Source organism: Lepidochelys kempii, chromosome 3 (genome assembly GCF_965140265.1).
Source record: "Lepidochelys kempii isolate rLepKem1 chromosome 3, rLepKem1.hap2, whole genome shotgun sequence".
Taxonomy (NCBI): Eukaryota; Metazoa; Chordata; order Testudines; family Cheloniidae; genus Lepidochelys; species Lepidochelys kempii.
Genome location: NC_133258.1, coordinates 200773267 through 200797833, shown reverse-complemented (window position 1 = coordinate 200797833; position 24567 = coordinate 200773267). Strand labels below are relative to the sequence as shown.

The window sequence follows — 24567 nt, the reverse complement described above, 5'->3', positions numbered from 1 at the left end:
ACAATCCATACAACTGTAACATACATACTTGCATGAAATCATACAGTGTAGTTAATTGGATTACAGTAACTCCTGTAAGTTGTAGTTATGTTCCTGAAAAATGTGACTTTAAGTGAAACAATGTTAAGCGAATCCAATTTCCCCATAAGAATTAATGTAAATGTGTGTGTGGGAGGGTGAGGGGGTGGTTAGGTTCCAGGGAAATTTTTCACCAGACAAGAGATTACATTTTATATATATATATATATATATATATATATATATATATATATATATATATATATATATATATATATATACACACACACACAGAGAGTATAAGTTTTACACAAACAATTTAATACTGTACACAACAATGATGATTGTGAAGCTTGGTTGAGGTGTTGGAGTCAGATGGTGGAATATTTCCCAGGGAATGCCTTAGTGCTGAATGATGACCTAGCATTCGCCTGAGCCCTCAAGGGTTAACACACTGTTGTTAATGTAGCCTCACACTCTACAAGGCAGCACAAATGGAGGGAGGGGAGGCAGCACGGCAGACAGAGACAGAGAAACACACCCTGTGTGTGCGTGAGAGAGAGAGATGAGCATTGCCCCTTTAAGTCTGCTGACGCCACTCTAAGTACATTGCCTTTTTAAGGAGATCAGCCAGTTGAGATAGCAGCTGCTACTAGCAAGCTCCCTCTGTCCTGAGCCCTGTCGTGCCCACCCCCAGCTCTATGGAGATGGGGTAAGCGGGGGGCAGGAGCAGGGGGGAGGGGGACACCCTGACATTAGTACCCCTCTTCTCCCCCCTACACAGCAAACAGGAGGCTCCTGGGAGCAGCTCCAAGGCAGAGGGCAGGAGCAGCACATGGCAGTGGGTGGAGGGACAGCAGAACTGCTGGCAATTGATAGCCTGCTGGGCGGCTGCTGCACAGGGAACTTAGGGGAGCAGGGAGCTGATGGGGGGGCTGCCGGTCCACCCTGCTTCCAAGCCCCCACCAGCTCTCTCCAACGGGCTGCTCTTCCTGCAAGCAGCGGACAAAGCAGGTGGCTGCCAAACGATGTTATAAGGGAGCATGGCGCAACTTTAAACGAGCATGTTGCCTAATTGATCAGCAACGTAACAACGTTAACCGGGACAACTTTAAGTGAGGAGTCACTGTATGTTTGGCTACGGTAATTTTGGTGCAACACACAGAGCTGGTTGTCCTATTGTTAAACCTGAAACCATGTTCTGCCAAGCAAATCAAACTAAGGCCATGTCTATACGTACAGTGCTGCAGTGGCCAGCTGAACCGAGACAGGTATGATGCTGTAGTATGCGTGGCGAAGACACTCTATGCTGATGGGCGAGAACTTTCTTGGCATAAAAAAAACCCCCACCAGAGAGCAGCAGAAGCTATGTTGGTGAGAGAAGCTCTCCTGCCGACATAGTGCTGTGCATATGAGTGCTCATGCCAGAGTAATTTAGGTTGCTTGGGGGTGTGTGTGTGTGGGTGGTTTATTCACACCCAAGCAACCTAAATTATGTTGGCATAAGCTGTAGTACAGACATAACCATTGTTTGCTAATTTTGTTTCAAAGAAATCCACTGAGTCTCAGCTCTGCAGCTGAGATAAGGGCAGGGAAGAAAAGCAGTAAAAGGGTTCTGCATAGCTACTGGGTTTTGTGCACAGTGGTTTTTCTTCTTCCCCCAACCTTAAGAGTATTTTCCCCTCACTGTTTGAAACTGATGTCTATTTTTAATCAAATGCGTGTTCTCTACTGTGCACATACAATTAAAAAAAAAGTTATAATGTCATGCTAAATTTTTAGCTTAAGTGAAAACCACCACAAATATTGGGTGTTGGGGGCAGGGGTGTGTGTATCGGGGGGCGGGGGGAAGGGAGAAATCAAAGGAAATAGATGGACCATGTAAACATATGGGCCTGAATGAAAGCCTCTAAAGTCAGTGGAAAAATTCCCCTTGGACTTCAGTGGGCTTTGGATCACGCCCCACATGTCACTCATTTTAGAAGGCAGATACAGTCCTCTGCAGTAGGGAGGTATTATAGGTTCTCCTGAAGACCTTAAGAAGCCTGTCTTCAAAATGGCAGTAGATTCAAGCATGTCCACTGCCTTTTTAAAAAAAAGCTGATATTTGTTTTGTCAAAAAAACCAAATAACAACACCCCCCCGGCAAGTGTGCTGTGCCACTGGGCAGGATTTGCAGCTATACTCTCCTGCCTACAGGCAGACAGCCCTTCAGCGGATTAGGTGATTATGGTTTTCTGTATCTCCATTTTCTGTGTCTCTGGTAGTGTTACCAGAGAAGGGGAATTCATGGATTCTAAATCCAGAAGGGACCATTGTGATCATCTAGTCCAGGGGTTCTCAAACTGAGGGTCGGGACCCCTCAGGGGGTCACAAGGCTATTACAAGAGGGGTCGCAAGCTGTCAACCTCCACCCCAAACTCCGCTTGCCTCCAGCATTTATAATGGTGTTAAAATATAGTTAAAAGTGTGTTTCATTTATTGGGAGGGGGGTCGCACTCAGAGGCTTGTGATGTGAAAGGGGTCACCAGTAAAAAAGTTTGAGACCCACTGATCTAGTCAGACCTCCTGTAGCACACAGGCTAGACAGCTGCCCCCAAAATAATTCTTAGTGCATACCTTTTAGAAAAGCATCCAATCTTGATTTAAAAATGGTTGCACTATGGCCCTTTGTAAATTGTTCCGCTGGTTAATCACCCTCATTCTCAAAAATGTATGCTTGCATGTGTCTAGCTCCAGCTTCCAGCCATTGGATCGTGTTATACCTTCCTCCGCTAGATTAGAAGAGCTGCACTTGTATGAGAAGCTGGCAGAGGGGATTACCAGAGAGAGAGAGAGAGATAGGAGAAGCCACATGAGGAGAATGGGAGCCTGAGATGAAAGCGGGCCCTAAATGCAAATATAGGAGGAAGAAGGATGAGGTTTGCAAGATGAGGGGATCTAGTGGAGGACTAAAAAAAGTGACCACCACTGGTTGATCTTGTCACAGATCTGACTACAAGAGTGATCAGAAACCGAAAATAACTTTGACACAAGGGGTAAGTTTCAAAGAAAATGGAATTGAATTCCCCAGGCTATAAGATAGTATGTAGGTGAATTTAGTGGTTAGGAGTGAGAAGCTGAGGAATGATTTCCCATGTTAGCCTTTATTTGTAAACTTCGGAAACAATATGCCGTAGCTCAGCCACAAGATGCAAGCTTGATGCAGGAATCACTGGGTGACGGACGTTCCTGGATGCAACAGGACCATTGTGTTTCCACTGCAGTGTAAAGCTGGCCACTGAGCGAGTGTGTTTAGTCCATGGGCTGCAACTATGGTCCATGGGCTGCAACAGCTGCACTGAGGTAGTCTATATCCTGTCTGGGAGTGCGGGGGTGGAGGAAGGGGAATTCTGCCCCTCTTAGCCCTGCAGAAATCCTCTGTGCTAAGCCCATTCTCAGACTTCACTCATGGGTCAAAGATGTGCCTCTAGACAATTCTTGGTAATGCCTGTGCATTGGTACAGCCGGACTCTGAAGCAATACCACCCCCTCACCTCAGAGGCTGCACACAGGCATAACTAATGTCCAATGGATAACTCAAAAACCTCAAGCTATTATGCCGTTTCCATGATAGAACTGTCAGATGGAAAAACAGGACTACTAGGGGCAACATGGTCAAGAGTGGCCTCTGATTCAGATATCACGTAACTGTGACTTGAACAAGAGAAAGTAGGGGCTCTAATATGCCTTTAAGGCACAGCCACATATTGGGGCTGAGAGAGGGGGGCTCATCACTTCAGGGGGAGCTCTGGCAGAGTCACACCTCAAAAACAGGTACCCTGCCTCCCCGAGCTCCAGGTAATGCAGCCACCGTACCATCCTGGAAGAGGACACAGCATTCTGCTTCACTCCACGCCTGACCAGTGTGGGACCTAGCTGCGGGGCAATTAGTGCTGACTGTGGCACTGATCTTGCACACCATAAACACAGGGACTACTACTTTGCTCAGAACCTAGTTCAGGTGTGTAAGGAATGGGTAGCCCTTGTGTCCTTCCCCAGACAAAATATCTGCACAGGAAAGCAGACACACACACTGTCTAAGCCAGTAAAGCATCAGAACAATTATGATGAATGTAGGTCGCAAGTGTTCATTTGTTACCTAGAGGCAGATCTTGTTACTTCTTTGTAGACAATGGTTTTAGACCTCATTAATATTGTTTCTCTCAATTGCTTTTTGAGTACATTCTTAATTATACTATAGGCAGTGAATGTCCTGTTATTCCTTCATCTTTATGATACAGTTTCCTGTACTGCTATCTATTGAATAATCAATCATTGCAATTTAGGCAACAAATAACACACCCCTTATAAAAAGTTCTAGGCACCCTAGCAATTAATCAGATGGAGAATCACAAAATAACCATCCAGCAGCCAAAAAAAAAAAAATAAAAAAAAATCAAAGGCAAATAATGAATTCAGCCAGCCAATATATTGCCATATTACAGAATTTTGTCATGCTAGCAATCTCCTATGCATGCAAATAGTCCCACAGGTGAGTAAACATTCATCCATGAGAATAAAAAGTTTGTCAAGCCTTACTCTTGAACTCAATTAAATTTTACCCCAACCTTTTTAAAGTGCCTAACTGACTAAGAGGCTAAGTCCCATACAGGTAAGTGCCTAACTCTAACTGACAGTCAATAGGACTTAGGAATCTAATAGTCTCTTTTGAAAGAGAGACTTAGGAAAAAAGATACATACAGACTGATTCACAGACCACACCAAATAAGCATGCAACATGCTTCATAAAAAACATTTTCTAATCTACCCTGTAGCAGCCTGATCATTTAAATATTTTGTCAAATTGGTCAGTTTCTCAAAAGACACTATATCTCTAAGCAATACAAGTAAGATACATTTAAACAATTACAAGCCATCTGAGACTTGTCATTGTCAGGGTGTTTTTTTAAACCACACAATACCTTGTTTATGGTTGAAAATGCCTTCATTCGCCACACCACAGCACAGCAGGGTGTTTCTTGATAGCTGGCCCATGAGAAATATCTAATAGAGATGCACAATGGAACAAATAAAAAAACCCAAAAGACAGTAAGTGTTTGGAGAGAAATAGTAAAAGCTGGTACGGAATCACCAAACTGGGATGTATGTACTCCAGGGAACAATACTCATTCTTCTCACTGTAAACTACTCTTGTACAAGAGCCCATCTCCACATATCGCTTGACATGTTCTTCCTAATTTAGAAGGCTTGTGGCATTCAGTGGATTTTAATGCACAGTAATTTTGAACTGAGCCACCATAAGTAGTTTAAATGAACATATTGTAGGCACTCTATTATCTTTAAATATATATATTAAGTTACCTGCAGGTTCCCTGTCATTTATTGGTTGTCAAGGCGCTCCACATACTAAAAGAAACTAAAGAGATTTAAATATTTGGTTTCTAATTTTTTTTAATAAAAAGTATCCTAGATTTTCAAATATGAATAGTGATTTTGAGTGCCCAATTTAAGACATCTAAAAAGGAGCTTGATTTTTCAGGCAGTGCTGAGCATCCTCCGTCGAATCATGATAAGTTGAGTACCTGAAATCTGGACACACCAAAATCACCAGTTATTTCTGAAAATGAGCCAAGGATGTTTTACTTACTGCTATATTATATTACACTATAAAAATACATTACACTACAGGAGCTGAGAGAAGTCCCCATTTATTCAAATATTTTGAATTAGGAGAAAAATCCAGGCTGTTAGGAAGATGCAAAATTGTCAGGAATAAAGATGGTGGTGATTTATCAGGAGAAAGAAGATATGATACAGTTGGAATGCCTGAAGGGAATGACAAAGCCAGAGGTCTGAAAGATATTTTAATAATAGTTGCACAGGTATGAAATCATAAGTCTGTCAAGAGAGCAGACAAATTGTTTGGAAAGAAGTATTGCAATTTGATATATCAGCTCCCATCTTCTCTGTATTAAGGGCCAGATCTTCAACTGGAGTAAGTTGACATTGGCCTATTGAACTTAGTGTATCAATACCAATTTACATCAGCAGAGAATATGGCACTATGCATTTAGGATACCTTTAAAAATTAACGCTTTCATTTTAATCCACCTAAATCCATTTCACCTACACCTCACTTGCTGGTGGATAGAGACAGAGACAGCATTACAAGTGTGCCAGTGACCAGGCAGGTTGCAGATAACAGTTCAGTGTATATTTAATTTAATTCACAGGGAAGATCAAACAAACATTCTGCACATTACAGAGGTTATATTTAGAATTTCTTTTAGTGAGAAGAGTCCCGCCCCGCTTGTACGTGCATACAATTAAAGACAGAAGCAAAGTGGGTAAGCTGGAGCAGAAGTGTCACAGCTTGAGTTTGGCTCTCCGACCACCCACAGGGGGACTCCAGGAGCACAGGATACGTTTGAAGACATGTGTCGTGTGACTATGCATCCCTAACAAGCAGGATGTGGAAGAGTGGTTTTACAGGTAAGAGACAGGGACCAAAAGAGATGCTGGTTTAGTTTCTGGCTCTGCCACCAACTCCCTAATGTGAACTTGGGCAAGTCATTTAATCTTTGTGCCTCAGTTCCCCCATCTGTGAAATGGGAATGATACTACTTCTTCCCTACTCCCCCACCTTTATTCATCTATTTAGACAGTAAATTCTTTGGTACAGGGACTAGATATTTGTATAACACCTAGAACAATGGGGAGCGGATCTAAGCTGCAGCTTTCTGGCACCATGATAAGCAAACAACAGTGCAGATTAGTCATGGCAGGAGAATAAGCAGTCCTCTCAAATGTTGAAGTGGGTGCTATGGCCAACCACAATATCAGCACACAGTTAACACCACTTCTGTGACAATAGTACAAACCTATTGTGGGTGCCAAACATCTTTTGATGATCTGGGCTATACAATAATACATACTGCATATATCTTAAAGTGTGGTTTCAGAGTAACAGCCGTGTTAGTCTGTATTCGCAAAAAGAAAAGGAGTACTTGTGGCACCTTAGAGCTGTAGCTCACGAAAGCTTATGCTCAAATAAATTGGTTAGTCTCTAAGGTGCCACAAATCCTCCTTATCTTAATGTGTGTAATACTACTCATACAGAAAGGTAATCTCAGCCTTCGTGGAAAAAGGATTGCCTTCATTTTTCACTTTTTAGGATGGTCTATGTTATGTTGGCTATCGAGGACCTGTTCTCTGGTCTCCGCCCATTTTTGGAATACACTTTCCATTAAGACAACTTTTATAGGTAACTATTGATAATCAGTGATTAATAGACGCGTTTTCTAAGAAATCAGAAATTAATAGACATGCTTTCTAAGAAATTACGGCAATCTGTATTAGATATTGTAGGGTTGCTATAAGCATAAAAGTTCATTTGCATTCCAGTCTAAGGGCTTTGCAGCAGGTGGCTGCACATTTAATCATTTTAAAAAATTAACCCCACCCAAAATATTATAAATTAACCCTAACAAATGTGGTGATAGTTATAGAAACATATTAAACCTTTTTACAGGTTTATCATCTTAATTGAAGGTAGCCGTGTAGCACGGCACAGTGTACCTACTAAAGTATGCCTGGAAGAAAAACATTTGTAAACTCTACAGTGAAGTGCAGATGCTTACATTAAATTGTTACTACTTAGATATTTGTCTCTATTGCTCTGTAAGAGCATTTGGAAAGTCAATTATCCTCTCTTTCCTTACTATATATTGTCAAGCAATATAATGGTTCTTCCTGAAGTGTTTCCTAGAGCTCATTCTTTCATCCAACTACTCCAGAAAACTTCCCACAATCTTTTGTGAAGAACACTGAATTATTATAAAATACTGTTCACTTAAACCTTCCCATTAGGACATTCAGTGATCACGGAAACTCAGAAAAGTCTTAGTGCCATGGCATGCAAATATTTTAAGGCTAAATGAGATGTGTCTCCTATACGTTGAATTTTTAAAACACCATTTGTCATTCTGACTAATGGGTATTACTCATCCTTGATTTAACTGCTTGGTATTGATGCGAGTAAGTTTTGATAAAAGTAAGCTTTTTGGAGAAATCCAGATCTTTCACCCTACTGCAGTGACTGCTCTTTCTAGGAGACTTCTGTAGCCATCAAAAAATGCCAAGAACAAGCAACATGATCTGACACAGAGTTAACAAGAACTAGATTGGATGTTAGTAATGGGAAATCAGTAGCCATTGAAAACTCTCATCAGTTGATATTTATTCAATGACCTATATGAAACAGCTTTTGGTCTCAATCAAGTGGACAGGTGTCTGCATCCCAGACTGCCTCAATGACACTTGAAAACAAAGGCCATGGATTAAAATTCACATGGAGGCGGATCTACTTTTCCCACCTAGAATGGTCCCTCAGAAGAAGCATTCCGTCAGTGAGTTGTAAGACACCTTGCTGTGCCTAACTTTTTTCTGTCTTTGGGAACAGCATGTTCTACCTGAACGGTACAATTAGATTTTTCTGGAATGAGGCAAAGGGACACTTCGGGCCTGCAAAAAAACCAACCAAACAAAAAACCCCCAAAACAAAACAAAAAATCAAAACAAACAAACAAAAAAAAAGAGGGGAGTTGACAAGACAAAGCTCTCAGCTTTGAGCAGATGAGATGAGATAGTTACTAGGAAAATCGATTTAAAAAGTAACCAAAGTAGCTGCTGAACAACCAAATCCAGAGTTAATACAGCTTTGAAATTTTCAGGGAAACTGTCAAAATGTCAGTACATCCCTGGGTATAATCTATATGGTTGACCAAGCTAGCTGTATTCCCTCCGGGGAATCCTTGGACTTCGCTGAATTATAATTTTGCAGAGAATGTCTAGAGGGAGGTGCCTGGGGCCTTTTGGGTTGTGCGTACGTTGGCTTGGAAGGATTTGATTTCTATTGGTGAAATAAACATTTATCAAATGCACACAAACTGAGGGAAAAATATTTGCATTTATAAAAGAAATTTACAGACAGGCAAAGTGAGAAAAATGCTGCTTAAGAACTTAGTTTGAGTTAAGGATATGTATATAGCATATTTTGATGTGGAGTTCATATATTCATAGATATTTAGGTCAGAAGGGACCATTATGATCATCCAGTCCAACCTCCTGCACAACGCAGGCCACAGAATTTCACCCACCACTCCTGCAAAAAACCTCACACCTATATCTGTGCTATTGAAGTCCTCAAATCGTAGTTTAAAGACTTCAAAGAGCAGAGAATCCTCCAGCAAGTAACCCGTGCCCCATGCTACAGAGGAAGGTGAAAAACCTCCAGGGCCTCTTCCAATCTGCCCTGGAGGAAAATTCCTTCCTGACCCCAAATATGGCCATCAGCGAAACCCTGAGCATATGGGCAAGATTCATCAGCCAGATACTACAGAAAATTCTTTCCTGGGTAACTCGGATCCCACCCCATCTAATATCCCATCACAGGCCATTGGGTCTATTTACCATGAATATTTAATTACCAAAACCATGTTATCTCATCATACCATCTCCTCCATAAACTTATCGAGTTTAATCTTAAAGCCAGATAGATCTTTTGCCCCCACTGCTTCCCTTGGAAGGCTATTCCAAAACTTCACTCCTCTGATGGTTAGAAACCTTCGTCTAATTTCTAGTCTAAATTTCCTGGTGGCCAGTTTATATCCATTTGTTCTTGTGTCCACATTGGTACTGAGCTTAAATAATTCCAAAATTGACAATTTGTGTTTTCCTTATTATAATCACTTTAAATTCTTGAATCTCAACATCAATAATGGTTTGACTTGCCCCCCATAATTTTGCACAACTGAACATTTCAACCTATTATTGGAAAATGCACAAAAAAACCAAACATCAATAGTAATCTCTCTCTCCCCCACTCTCCCCAACGTAACTCTGACAAGCCTAAAAATATAACTTCAGAGGAAACTCTGTAAAGCAGTGTGCAAAGGCAGGCAAAATCCTCTCCAGTAGTTTGAGAACCCTTATTTTTTTTTGATGGGGAGGAAATATTGCACTTCAGAGAGGTTGTGTTCTCTTCATATCTTTAATGGGAACTACATGTACTTTTGCCTCAGAAATCTCTGGCCAAGATGAAGGGTCTTTTACGGTCTTTTGCCCTGAAAGAATTCAGACCTAACTATGTCAACGTGTGTCAAAGGAAGGCCTCAAACATGCTTGCCCACGACAATGGAGTGCCAGACTGGTATAAGAACCGGAATAAATAGAATAGAAACCTTGTCTCTAATGGAAAACCCCCACTATAAACAGAGGGGGGCTAGTTCTAGATGTCAAAAGCTTCACTTACCTCTTGAGTGGCCTCTAATTCTAGACTGGTAGCTGCCTGCACAATGGCCATATTCTAAATACTGCAGCTAGACCTCAGGGCTCTGACAGGCATGTATCCCTTGATTCAGAGTATTCAATTCAGATTCCTCCTAAGGAAAGGATTCCGGCTGCAGCAGTGATCATCTGCACAGTGAAGCATGGGTGCCCTTCTTTTGCGCCGTTTTTTTTCACCACATGTGATTGCTTTCGTGCGAACGATACAAAATATCATAGTTTCTGCTAGCGTTCCTGTCCCTCCCTGAAGCACGGACTGCAGCTGCAAACATATGGCCCTGATTAAAAAAAACAAAACACCCAAAACAAAATCCATCTTTGTGTGATTCTTACCCCTTGCTGGTCAGCTGAGCTAACCAAGTTCCAACCCAGCACTTGAGAATTAGTGTACTGAGGGGGACAACATTTTTTTATCATCCCATTTGTGTTTTTAACTGTATGTATTCTTTCACCACTACTACCACCACATCGATTCCTTGGGGAAGAAGAGAATATGTAGTTCTTTAAGGAACGTTTTCCTATTAAGTCACCAATACTGAATGATTGCAGATGATGGTTAGTAAGTGAAGTGGACCCAATATAAATAGATTTTAGGGCCCAAAATTACAGGTGGGTACCATATATTTCCGATTTGAGAAGATGGTATGCTGGGGAATTCCCCTCCTCCCCAAAACATCAGAAATGGCCCCAACTAGAGATGGGATGCTGGATAGGGTGGGCCAGTGCTGGGAGGTAGCATCGAGCATCTTCTCTCTCATGTACTTTGCTGGCTGGTTCTTGCTCAGAGTCTAATGGATCGCCATATGTGGCATCAAGAAACAATTCGCCCACCCCATCACCACAGTGGGTGAGCATTTCACAACCTTTACATTTATTTATCCTCAACACCCTCCACGAGGTAGGGTAATGTGGTTATCCCCACTTTACAGATGGGGAATAGAGGCACAAAGAAGCTAAGTGACTTGCTCCAGGTCTCAAAGTCTGTGGCAGAGCAGAGAATTGAATCCAAGTCTCCCAAGTCCTCGGCTTAACGCCCTAATCACTAGACCATGCTTCCTATTATTTAAGGAGTACTGCAGTGCCTACAGTCCCCCACTAAGATGAAGGCTACACAGTGCAAGACCTTATACAAACACAGTGAGACACGGCTGGTCTTGGAGAGTTACAGTTCAGATAACAGAGACAGGAGAAAGGATCAAGGTGGGGGCAAGAGCAGCAGAGGGGAAGTGATGCAGCAGGTGAGTGACAGAACTGGGAACAGAACCCAGACCGCCTTGCTCAAGCAGCCAGCCTGCTCAGACAATTCTGTGCTTTGGGAGGGGTCACTTTAACATCCTTCAAGTGATCTTCCATTGTTATCAGTCTGGCGGCAAAAGTTCATTTAAAACCATCACAAACTGGTGGCGAACAAAGAAACTGATGGGGAAGATATGTAATTAAACACACAAATATACTGTATTTATGTCAGGAAATTATAGACCTCTTCTGATTTGAGTGTGGTTTTACAAGCATGAGTTTAGGAGGGCTGCATTACTCAATGCGAGGCATTTCAAACCAGTGGTGATAAAACCTCTGCAGTACCAGCCTGTTGTTCTCTATATGCCATGATGTCACAGAACAGCTATTATTCTATTATTTTACTGAGGTTTTACAAAGTGTTATTGGGATTACTTGTCACAGCTCTCCTGTAAAACCTAACAACTCACTTAGCATAGGTCCTCTGTACAGTGCTCATGGCCTGGTGTAAAGTGTTGACCGTGAACTAAAATAGCTCCTTTCCACCTAACAATAGCTGATTTTAAGGTCAGTATTTCAGGTCTCTTCAGGGCTAGAAGGAAATTTATGTCTTCTAGGAAGCTGGCAATCTGCCCTTTCCAATGGTTTGAAGCTTGTTTTTGGCTCCTCAGGGTTGTGAGACACTGAACCTTAAACCTACTGCTAGTGCAGAACTTAATATCATCCAACCCAGGCCTCAGGCTCTGTTTGGCACTTTGAGCATGGGAAATAGGGAACATTCTTCTGCTAAGTTGCTTAAAATTTAAAATAGAGGATGGTTTGAAGCTACTTGTTGGAGATTTGGAATGTGTACAAGTAAACGGAATAACTGAAGAGCAAATCCCATTAACTCCACCACCGATGGGCACAGAAGGTCTGACAGACAGTGGAAGTGGAGCAGGTGACTGAACTGGAGTGGAGCTTCATGGGACTCCATTCCCACCAGCATTGAAAGAGGTTTTGGGGATGAGGTTAGGGAAGGGCTGGGGAATCCCTAATTACACAAACCCAACTGCTAAACTCCTCTGGGCAGGGGGTGGGTAGGGGGAGAACAGAGAGGGGAGCAGACGTGACATGTTGTTTGCCCCATGGAGGGAGCAGCCCTTTCATATGGCAAGCAGGAGTACCACCAAGCTGTCAGAATCAGTTCTGAGTTCAGAAACAATGAAAATCCCAAAGCTGCAGATAACAGTGCTTGGTTTGTTCTCCTCCCACCCACCCCCTCCCACCACAAGGTTACTTATTATTCCATCACTTGCAAAACAAGGAAATTTAGTACAGCATCAGCAATTTCAGACAACAATGTCACATAAATCAAACAGTATAATAGTGGTCTGTGCTGGCAAATGATACTTGGGTTGATGTGTACTGATAAACAGGAAACATTTGATTCACCAGCATAGTGTTTTTCATAAAACAAAGCCATTCAATAGATACAATTCTGACTTTATCTTAAGAGAAACGCCAAAAGCCTGAAACAAGAAAACTCCACCATTCTAGACTGCAGAGGCAGCAAGACGAGGAATTTGAGATTCTCAAAACAAACAAAGAAAAAGTTTGCACTGTATTTCACTGTTTTCATGACCCTCAGGCTCTGGGGGAAGGGCCTGTATTGCATGTTTATTCTGGATGGTGCTGAAATACAAATGAAAGGATGCGTATTGAAGAGGTGAACCTATTTGTGTTTTCTTTTGCCACTAAGTGTCCAGTTCTATCGCCTCCCTTTAAATACTTGCAAGTATCCTGGATTCCAAAGAGCGTGGAATCACCAAGAGTGGGAAGTTTTTACATTGTCCCTCTAAGTACCCTTCCAGAGGACAGTAGTTCATGACAGATTGTGGCAGCCCGCAGTTAACAATACCCTATGCTGGGAGGACATTATAAGTACTTGTTTGTGGAAGGGCATAAAATAAAGAGCAAGCAAGAACAGACTTGGAGTCATGAGGTCATTGGCTTTGCCTAACTATATGGTGAGGCAGTAATCCAGGCAGGATGGCTCCTCTGAGAATCCGGGTATGTCCTTCCCCCATAGATCCCCTGCATTTGGGAGATCTCCACCCGTGCTAGATCTGCAGAGGATCATTTCTAGGGAACCTCACCTAGTTTCCTGCTTCACTGGCCACTTAAAGGGCTTGTCTTCACTATGGGGGTAAGTTGACCTAAGTTACACTACTCCAACTACTCAAGATTGGTTAGTCTCTAAGGTGCCACAAGTACTCCTTTCCTTTTTTATTCCAGCTATGTGAATACCATAGCTGAAGTCAACATAGCTTAGGTCAATTTACCCCGGTGTCTTCACTGCGTCGACTGGAGACGCTCTCCGGTCGACTTCCCTTACTCTTGGGGAGCTGGAGAACCGGGGTCAACCGGAGAGTGCTCTGCTGTCGACTTAACAGGTTTTCACTAGATTGCAGCAGCGTCGATCTCCCTGTAGTGAAGACCAGACTGTAGTAACCTACATCAGGTGCCCCACTTATAAAATTCTCCTGGGAGCAATCAAATTTTAGATGATTTCATGACGAAGACAGGGAATTGCCCTTTTAACAAACATGATAGCTCTTGTCCCAAGCCAAATTTATCTTTTCTCTGGAACTTCAGACAACTATGTAGTCAAACAAAGGACCCATTTCACATGACATGCATGAACAATGTACATGTTGATCCTGTTACTCTCCTGGGCAGAAATCTTTGCAATAGCAAAATGCTGCCTAATTCCCCTCCCCTGCCCAATTCTGATAATATAAATACATGTGGGTTAAAGCTGAGCTAACAAACCCACAGCTAGGAAGTAATTAATTAAGATGAAGGTAGACGGGTAAAAGGTAAAACACCAGGAGCTAATCAGTGACAAAAGCCATCTCCCCACTTTCTTAAAACAATCATGATGTGAACAATACCAAAGTACCTTTGCTTTTTGTCTAAAAACACCTTTAAAAGTAAAAGTGAAAATTCTGAATATTGGTAAAGATTAGGGCTGTCGAGTGATTAAAAAGTCAATCGCGATTAATCACACAATTAATTGCACTGTTAAACAATAGAATACCATTTATTTAAATATTTTTGGACGTTTTCAAATATATTGATTTCAATTACAACAGAATACAAAGTGTACAGTGCTCACTTTATTTTTTTATTATAAACATTTGCACTGTAAAAACAATAGTTTTTCAGTTCACCTAATACAAGTACTGTAATGCAATCTCTTTATCATGAAAGTTGAATTTACAAATGTAGATGTACAAAAAGCTCTGCATTCAAAAATAAAACAATGTAAAACTTTAGAGCCTACAAGTCCAATCAGTCCTACTTCTTTGTTCAGCCAATTACTCAGACAAACAAGTTTGTTTACATTTGTAGAAGATAATGCTGCCCACTTCTTGCTTACAATGTCACTGAAAGTGAGAACAGGCATTCGCATGGCAGTGTTGTAGCTAGTGTCACAAGGTATTTATATGCCAGATGCACTAAAGATTCATATGTCCCTTCATGTTTCAACCACCTTTCCAGGGGACACGCGTCCATGCTGATTATGGGTTCTGCTTGATAAGCATCCAAAGCTGTGTTGACCAACGCATGTTCATTTTCATCATCATGAGACAGATGCCATCAGCAGAAGGTTGATTTTCTTTTTTGGTGGTTTGGGTTCTGTGGTTTCTGCATCAGAGTGTTGCTCTTTTAAGACTTCTGAAAGCATGCTCTACACCTCATCCCTCTCAGATTTTGGAAGGCACTTCAGATTCTTAAACCTTGGGTAAAGTGCTGTAGCTATCTTTAGAAATTTCACATTGCTATCTTCTTTGCATTTTTTTAAAATTTGCAGTGAAAGTGTTCTTAAAATGAGCAACATGAGCTGGGTCATCATCCAAGACTGCTAGAACATGAAAATATAGCAGAATGAGGGTAAAACAGAGTAGGAGTCATGCAATTCTCCCCCAAGGAGTTAAGTCACAAATTTAATTAACGCATTATTTTTTTGAGCAAGTGTCATCAGTTTGGAAGCATGTCCTCTGGAACGATGGCCGAAGCATGAAGAGGCATATAAATCTTTAACGCATCTGGCAAATAAATATCTTGCGACACCAGCTAGAACAGTGCCATGTGAGTGCCTGTTTTCACTTTCAGGTTACATTGTAATTAAGAAGTGGGCAGCATTATCTCCCGTAAATGTAAACAAACTTATTTCTCTTAGCAATAGGCTGAACAAGTAGGACTGGGTGGACACGTAGCCTCTAAAGTTTTACATTGTTTTGTTTTTGAGTGTAGTTATGTAACAAAAAACCCCTACATTTGTAAGCTGCACTTTCATGAGAAAGAGATTGCACTACAGTACTTGTATGAGGTGAACTGAAAAATACTATTCCTTTTGTTTATCATTTTTGCAGTGGAAATATTTGTAATCAAAAATATAAAGTGAGCACTGTACACTTTGTATTCTGCGTTGTAATCGAACTAGATATATTTGAAAATGTAGAAAAACATCCAAAATATTTAATAAATTTCAGTTAGTATTCTACTGATTAACAGAGCAATTAATCGTGATTATTTTTTTTTTTAGTTAATCGCAATTAATCGACAGCCCTAGTAAAGATACAAACGAATCACTGCCGGACATTACCATTTGTGAGCTACAAAACTTTGGACCCCATCCTATAAATCCTTCCCCACTGGAAGTCAGTGGGATTGTTTGTAGGAGTAAAGATTCCTCATGCAAATGAAGTTCTGCAGGATTTGTGTTTGTATAGCACTTAGCACAGTAGGGACTTGGTCTGTGATTGGGGACCCTAGATGTTGCTGTAATAATCAGGCCTTTTTTTAATATATAAGTGATCTTTATAGCTCAATCTCATTTTCTTGGTGCTAGTGATAAAGCTGAGAAAATAAAATAAAGACCCTGATCCTGCACTTCAGTATGTGCTTAGCCTTAAGCACATGCTGTCCTGTATCAGGGCCTGTGAATAATGTTCACCACCATGATGTTAAGTCAGATATATGTACACTGCACACACACGGTGTAAGGGACTAATAGCCAGCAACATTCTGAAAGTTAAAGGTGGTGTTTAAAGATAGCGGAGGAGGTTATAAGAAGTTTCTGCACTGCTTTAGGGTGGTTATGTTACCAGAACTCAGCTTCAGCTCTGTTTACAGATCAGAAATAAGCAGAATTGTTACCAGTTAGTTTTGGGCCTAATCTAAAGTCTACTCAAATCCATGAGAGTTTTCTCATCCAGTTCAGCGGATTTTGGATCAGGGCCATTGAGGGTCTTGTCTGAAGGCAGTGGCAAAATTCTCTTTAATTTGGAGTTCTGTACTTTGACCGTTGTGAAGGCTTCACAGTTCAGTCCCTGAGGGAGGGGAATAAGCAACTAGTGTGCTCGGTGGAGGCTCCATTAACCTCCTATCAATGAACATTCCTGGCACTTTTCCCCTTCACCCCATCTCACAAAAGGAGGGGGAAGTCACAAGCTTCATACAACACCAGTAGGACCTTGACAGGTTAGACAGCTGTGTGATTACTGCCTGTTGTATCACTTGGCAGCTATTACTGCAGTGTTGCTGCCCCTCCAGCTCCTTATGGGGGAGTTTTGGCCAGTGGATCTGCACAGTCACAGACCAAGTGGCTTTGCCCTTGCTCCTCCCCTTGCTCCCACACACAGAGGCCAGTTGTCTACCTTGCCGTGGACAGATCCTCACTACTACACATAGGGTGACCAGTCAGCAAGTGTGAAAAATCGGGACTGGGGGTGTGTATGCGGGTAAACAGGAGCCTATATAAGAAAAAGACCCCGAAATCAGGACTGTCTCTATACAATTGGGACATCTGGTCACCCTAACTACACAGCCTCTGAGGCCTGCACCTTAAGATGCAACAATACACCAGTTCTACCCTCGCTCTCGAGACCTCGCATAGCCACACGAGTTCAGGCAGAACTGGCTCCCAACTGTTTAAAGAAGTGGAAAGCTAACACAGAGCCCTTCCTGACAAAGACGTTCTGCTGACCATTTAGTGTCAAGGCCGTCCCGAGTTATTCTGGGGCCCTACGCAGTCCCGCTGCAGGGCAGGGCTCTGCGGGGTGGGAGCAGGGGGGCTGGCTTGGGGGGCAGGAGGGAACCACCCCGCAGCACTCACCAGCTGCGCGGCTGGGGCCGGGTTGCTGAGTGCAGCCCCAGCCCTGCTGCAGAGCTTAGGGGAGTGGGGGCGGAGCAGGGGCGGGGGCCTGGGGAAGAGCCGGAGCTGGAGCAGCACGCAGCAATATCCTGGTGCCCTACACAGCTGCATATTTTGCGTATGGGTAAGGACGGCCCTATTTCATGTAATCAGCTCCGCATAACTCAGCGGCTGAGTTCATTACAGGCACATCACATGCTGTTAGCCTGCCAATGTCCACTAAATTAGTAAACCCAAATACAATGGGGCTAGATTCTGCCTTCACTTACACCCGGTGCAACCCCACTGGACTTTTCAAGGTGTCCAATAGCTGGTCTTAATTTTAGCAAGACTGGCAGCAGCTACATGCTCTTTTAAATTAAGTCCAGCTTCTTCATGATGAAAGCAGCAATGAGCCCTGCATGGCTTTTCACGTGATTATACAAAGCATGCTGTACTTTATAATACTTACTCAAGTGTCTCTACTTTTAGTAGTTCTAATAATACAGTTCACTGCCTTCAGCATACTTTTTCTCTTTAGTATGCATCAGCTGAAGGCTTTAGACCAAAGTAATATCTCCTCTCATGTGTTTATTAACTGCAGTCTGTACCGGAAAGGACCTGAATCACAGGCCGCAGTAAAGCCCAGGGGCTCAGTTCTCCCACACAGGATAGGACAGAAGTAACTCAAATTGAAGTGAGTGGAAGTTACTCATTCTGCTTGGGGAGAGTCAGGTTCTGAATATTTAGGATCAGCCATTTAGGATGAAACTGTCAAGTCGACCTACCCTTTGTATAGTGTCATTTAAAACTCAGTCATTCAATAAATTAACTCATTCATTAGAGCCAAAACACAGACAATACGACAGTTACAAAGGAATGGAACAAGGGGTATTTGGTCCATAGTGGTAATTTGCTTCCTATACAGGAACTGATTTATTGGCCCGTGCCTCCTTCATAACATTATGAAAAAAGCTCTTATCTATTGGACATGCAGGGGCAAAATTTTGCCCCTATTTACAATCCATGCAGCCCCAATGAGAGCAGAGTTAAGCTTCTACTGTAATACTGCTCTCTCTCATACTTCTCCTGCCACTTATCTTCAAGTCAGCAACAACTTCCGCTTCAGAGGCATTGCCGAGTGTGCTGCTCGTGCCCAAGGCGCTAATTCATCAGCAGCGTTGATGTGAATGTTATCAGCTAGGTCATTCCAGTGACTCAATTGCTTTTAGAATGGCTGGATCCAACCCACACTGGACTTCAGAGGGCGCCAAAATTGGCCCCAGAACTTGATTGCTCTCACCTAGATCCTCTGGAGGGGGGGGGAAAACAAAAAACTCTTTCCTTTTGTTGCTTTTAAAATGAAAACAATCCCCATTTGTATGTATTTGCTGTAATCAAGTACCGAAACATATATACATGTAACAGGCTATTTAAAATGGATGTTCATACTTTAACTTTGTAATAATTATAGAAAACCTAGTAGAGAAAGCTTGAGGGGCTATTCTTTTGTAATAAGACTAGCTAAATGAAAAGGGTCATCAGTGAAACACTGTACCTGCTTAAGCGTCTGATTTACATAACTAGTGTTTGCACACAGCACTTTTACATGTTTAAAGTGCCAAGTATTATGTGGTAAGGATAATAAGCAATTGGACAATAAGAAAATTCAGAAAAACTGGAGTGCTCACTACATACATTGGATCCATTTTAGCACCACATGGCATTCTAAACATATGCCGGAGTTGTCACTCAATTAAAATTGGGAGGAGAAATTCTCACTGAGAATAAGCATTTGTAAAAACTATCACATGACATGATTGTTCTCAGCTTCCTCTGTTTGCTGCCAGTACCTCCAATCTTGAAAAGGAAAATCAACTCTCAGCAATTTTATTCCCTTACTCAACCTATTGTAAACCCTAACAAAGGCGGACTTGCAGGCTGTTTGTTGTGAACTGGTAGTACAAATTCAAAGTTTTAAAAAAAAAAAAGGAGAGCATTAAGATTGATATTTCTAATTTGGAAGCCCAAAGAGCGAGTGTCTGTAAATAAAGTCTTCCTTAACTACGAATATATGTATTGTTTTGTGTTAAATAATGGTACATTCAGAGACGAAGTATTCAGTATGCAACAAACTATTTTTATGTCAAATCAATTAGCAGCTATTTTCTCATTTAGAGAGACAAAGTTACATTACATACAAATGATCAGAACGCCGGTATTTGAAATGGTCGACTAAACTGCTACAGGAAACAAGATATTTTCTCTTTAGCTTGATGATAGTAAATGTAATAGACGCCAATGGAAAGCTGAGGCAAATGCTCTGCACACTTGGTAATTAGAGCAAAGAATTGGATCGCAGGGAAAAAATCCCAAACAAACAATGATCTTTGACACCCTGTTGGAGTCAAACTTAAACTCTCCAGTTTTTAAGGGAACATAATAGTATCTACTTTCTTTGTGTCCATTTCACAGGAGCAAAAGAGAGTCAAGAAGCCATGCAGATGTCCTACTCTGCACATTCTACCATCTTCCTGCCCAAGTCTCTCTATTTATCCAAGGTGATTGTGTCTCATGGCTTCTACCACCAGTTTGCCACCTTAGATCTCCCCATAAGAACTACTTCAGCCCCTGCCCTTCTCTTTAGCTTGAAGTCAGTGAAAGCCTAAGCAAGATGACATCAATTTCCCACTCCCCTTACTACTACCTGTCACTTTTTCCACCTCCCCAGTCTTGCAGGGACCAAACTCTCACCTAGTCTCTACTTCTAATCCCTTTACCACACCCCTTGACCATAGGCCCCTGCATCCTCAGATACCAGAATCTTTGATCCCACCTGTCCCTCCAATTATTGCCCCATCTCCTTTCACCTCTTACCACACTGAATGGGCCACTGAGTGCTAAGTTCCTCTTATCTCCATCCTGGGTCCTCTCATCTGGCTTGTGCTCCCCCCACTCCACTGAAGCTGCTCTTAACAGCAGAAAGAAACTCTTCCTGGCTACAGCTCTGTACCACACTTCATCTGCCTCATCCTCGCCACTGCTTTTTTCCCCTCTGACATCTCATCTTCTCCTTGTCTTTCAAGTTACCACCCTCCTAGTTCTCAGATCTCTGTCCACTTTCAGTGTCTCCTCCTCCCTTTGAGCACTTTCTCTTCCCCCTCTTTCTCTGGGATGATCTCGCCTGAGCTCCTTTGGGGCAAGGTCTGCCATTTGCTACACATGTGTATAGTGACATGTACGATGCGCCCCTAACCTGGTTGAGGTAGTAGGGCAGACAGCGATTGATCCAACGCACCATGCAAGTGGTGTGAATGGCGCTGTTACTAACATAGCCCATTCATTAGGGCAGCAGCTATAAAGATGGGGAGATGGGTTGCAGGCTCACTTCTTGCCCGAAGTTGCTGGATGGATTTTGCCATTTTATTCCCCGCCCCTCACGTTAGCTGCATAGAGCCCAATTACTCAGGCTTGATATGAGCTGAGTGAATGTCACCTTTCATGAATTAAGATCTTCCATGTGGGATCACGTGCCATTGTATTTATCTCAGTTTCTTTTTTTGCCATTAGATAATTTAACCCAGTGTTTCCCAGAGTATGGGGTGGGTCTCCTTGGGGAGCAGGCCTGAAGGATTAACCTAGTGGATACTACAGACAAGCCTCAATTGTTCTCCAGAGTCTCAGCTTTTATTAAGGAGAGTCTCAAGCTGTTATGGTCACAAAGAAAATCTTCAAAATCTGAAGGCAACGTAACTGCTGCAGATAATCCTTCCGAATCTGCTGGGAGCTTGAAATGCCGAGAGTTTGAAATGTTAGCTCCGTGGTTTGAACTTCCCCATTCATTTCACTGGATTTCTCAGATGCCAGTGATACTTTAAGTCAGTGCTGTTAGCTACATGCTTTGCTGGGTGATGAAATGAGAGGAAAGGAAGTTTCATATTATGATGAGCTATGCCAGCATTTCCCAGACCAAGCGAGTGTGAATGCCTGGAGGATGACTTGCTGGGGAGTGTGAAAGGTATATAGGCCTTTTCTGACAGATGGCAGGGTTTCAAGGGAAGTGCAATTGATTTTCATTTCTCTGCAGGCTCAGCTTTCAAAAAGTTTCTCTCAAACTGGCTTAACCAATGGTTGTAGGAAGGTGGTGTTTCAGTATACTATTCCTACCATTGAATAGGTTTTAAATGCTTTTAATCCCCATCCACAGTTTTCCAGGAAAGATTAACAGAACCTTGGACTCCCGAAAGTTAATATGATGGTTCTCAGGGTACCCGGGACTGAGAATCACCTTGGTTCTCTCCCCTCTTTCCAGTGAGAAGTCTTGTCTGTGCTTAGATAGTTGTCAGCTCCCTGACGCCACCAGCCCGTCAGCCACTCAGAGCCCAAAGGCGAGTGCTTGGAGGCCTTACTTTGCCTTGCAGTTAAACAATAGGTGCGCCCCAGTCCAAGTCCTTGTGAAGCATTCCCCTGTGAGCGCCAGCCCGTGACACTGGCTACTCAAACATCCTATTTGCTGTCTCAAAAGGAGTAGTGGACATATCAGCTTGTAAGATTCAGCTCAGGACCAGCATTTTGCCTAACACTGCACTGAGATATATTTATTGTGAACACAAGAGTAAGTTTGTTATCAAAGACTTGAGATTCATGAGATAGTAAAGAAGGCTATTGGAAACAGATGGGTACCTATAAAGCAATCATAACACTTTCTAGAAACTAAACTTAGTTAGGCCTGTTAACCTTCTGGCTAGAGATGTTTCTCTCACTCAAAGCTTTCCTCAGAGTTTTCAACCAAGGTTGGCTGAGATCCAGTTATCATTAAAGAACCATTTGCTTCTTAGCTGCAGGATTATGGGGTGTTTTCTTTGCTTTATATATTATACCCCTAAAGTTCATTGCCTTTGTACACAGCCAGGACCTGTTTTTTTCCTTTGTGCTGCTTCCTGGTTGACTTTACATCTTTGTAAGTAAATGAGCATCCATTGTGTTGGCTTACAAATGCTCAAATTTACAAGCAGACAGATTAAGTGAACATACATCTCATCTGACAAAAAACACCTGTTTTACAACTCTGCTGGTGACGGATACCTTGAATGTTTCCTCATGTGTATGTGTTTTACACACACACCCCTCCTCACATTGTATCTATACACACATTTCACACTGTCAAAGACCGGTGACACACTGGGGGTTTTCATTTGAAACCTCAAATAATGTTCTTTGGTGAATGAAAATGTGTTACAGACTCAAGATTTTAAATTAAAAAATTGGTTAAGCGTAGCAAATGCTTCTAATTGCAAGCAACAAAGAGACAGAGGTTGGTTTGCTCTCAACTCAGAAAGATGTACATGAGAATGCAATTGGAATGGAGTTTACTGAAATGAATCAATGCATGTGATTCATAAAGTTACTGAATTATCTGAATGCAATGTTCTGTACAGATTAATGTAACCATACTGAAATTTTTGGCACAAGTTCAGAACTTATAAGCAGGCTTGTTCTAGCTCTCTGGACTCTTCAGTCACAGCATAAGCAGATGATCGTAGAGGAACCATTTCCATTTATTTTCCTCAAATCAGAAGCCTTCCATTTCTCAAATCATCATCATGTCACTCCATTTTGTCTGCAGGTCCTCATTGTTTAATGGTACAGCTGTGATTTGAATACATTGCCCTTTTTTCTTAGTCACTACCAGTCATTTAGTTCAGTATATTTATTCCCCCGGCCTTTCTAAATAATTGTTTTAAATGCTTGTTCTTTTGTCCCACCATAACTCACCTCCTGGTTTACAACCACAATACAATGGCCATGCCAACCACATACTGTGCTTTCCATCTGCTTTCCACTAATGCTTTTCCTGTTAGCCCGATGTTTATCTACACAGTGGTCTGCTAAGTGATCTTCAAAGTAAAGTTTTCTGTATATTATGGCTACTCTCACTAGCCTAGTGAGTCAGAAAAATTGGAAGTGGTATCATTTAGCACCATACCTATATATCTATTGGGTTACTAAACAGACACCAGGCGTTTATCCCCCTAACCCAAGGGGAAGGGTTTGCTAGGCTATGCTCAGGAAATGTTTCAGAGAACAATACAATAACAAGTGAGAAATGAACACGGTATAGATATTGTGCAACTAGAATGGTGTACAGGAGCGTGAACACTGATAAATATTTATTGGCAGCAATGCCCACAATGTACTAGGCCTGGGTAGTCTCTGCTCAAAAGGAGCTCATGACCTAGAGACAGAGGTCAAGGAACGGGGAACAACAATAAATTTGTATATAATTTACTAACATGACTCATGACAAGCAGCACAGCAGATGTTGGGGCCTCTCTCGTGACCATATTTTATGTCCTTAAGACTAAGGATGAGCTCAGGAGTCACTATCTCTGACAGGTTGGGTGGAAGGAGGTACAGAGGCAATTGTCTGACAGAGAGGTGGACTGGCGAAGCAGAGGGGACAAACGCAGCACAAAACTTGGCAAGGGAGAATATGCAAGGAGGGACATTACCTAAAGTTTTGAAGGTGATGGTAAGAAGCCACAATTGATACAATATCAGATGAGAAGCCAATGGAGGGATTCATGAAGGGGAGTGATGTGATCAGACAGACACGCAAGGAAGAGATGAGTAGCAGCAGCAGCATTTTGCTTAGACTGTCGCGTGTGGCACCAGGGCTTTGGAGCGGAGCCTGGAGCTGGAGCGCGGAGCAGCTCCGGAGCAGTGGAGCTGCAGGTTTTTGCCTGGAGCTGGAGCGGAGCCAGGGCACAGCTCCAAAG

General features: G+C 42.3%; 1 protein-coding gene across 10 annotated transcripts in view; it reads right to left on the bottom strand.

Moving 5' to 3' along the window:
* The window catches only part of PAK5 (p21 (RAC1) activated kinase 5), a 178854-nt gene that overhangs the window by 80883 nt on the left and 73404 nt on the right, over positions 1 to 24567 (bottom strand). For 7 of the 10 annotated variants that reach the window (XM_073339628.1, XM_073339626.1, XM_073339625.1 and 4 more), the window contains one exon: positions 4983 to 5064. The exons of 2 other annotated variants lie outside the window; for them this stretch is intronic. In XM_073339628.1, coding sequence (XP_073195729.1) covers positions 4983 to 5055 — 73 coding nt within the window. In that variant the 5' untranslated portion in view covers positions 5056 to 5064. Of the gene's footprint in view, positions 1 to 4982; positions 5067 to 24567 lie in introns of those variants that run through there. One more of the 10 variants, XM_073339632.1, reaches the window with a different exon arrangement.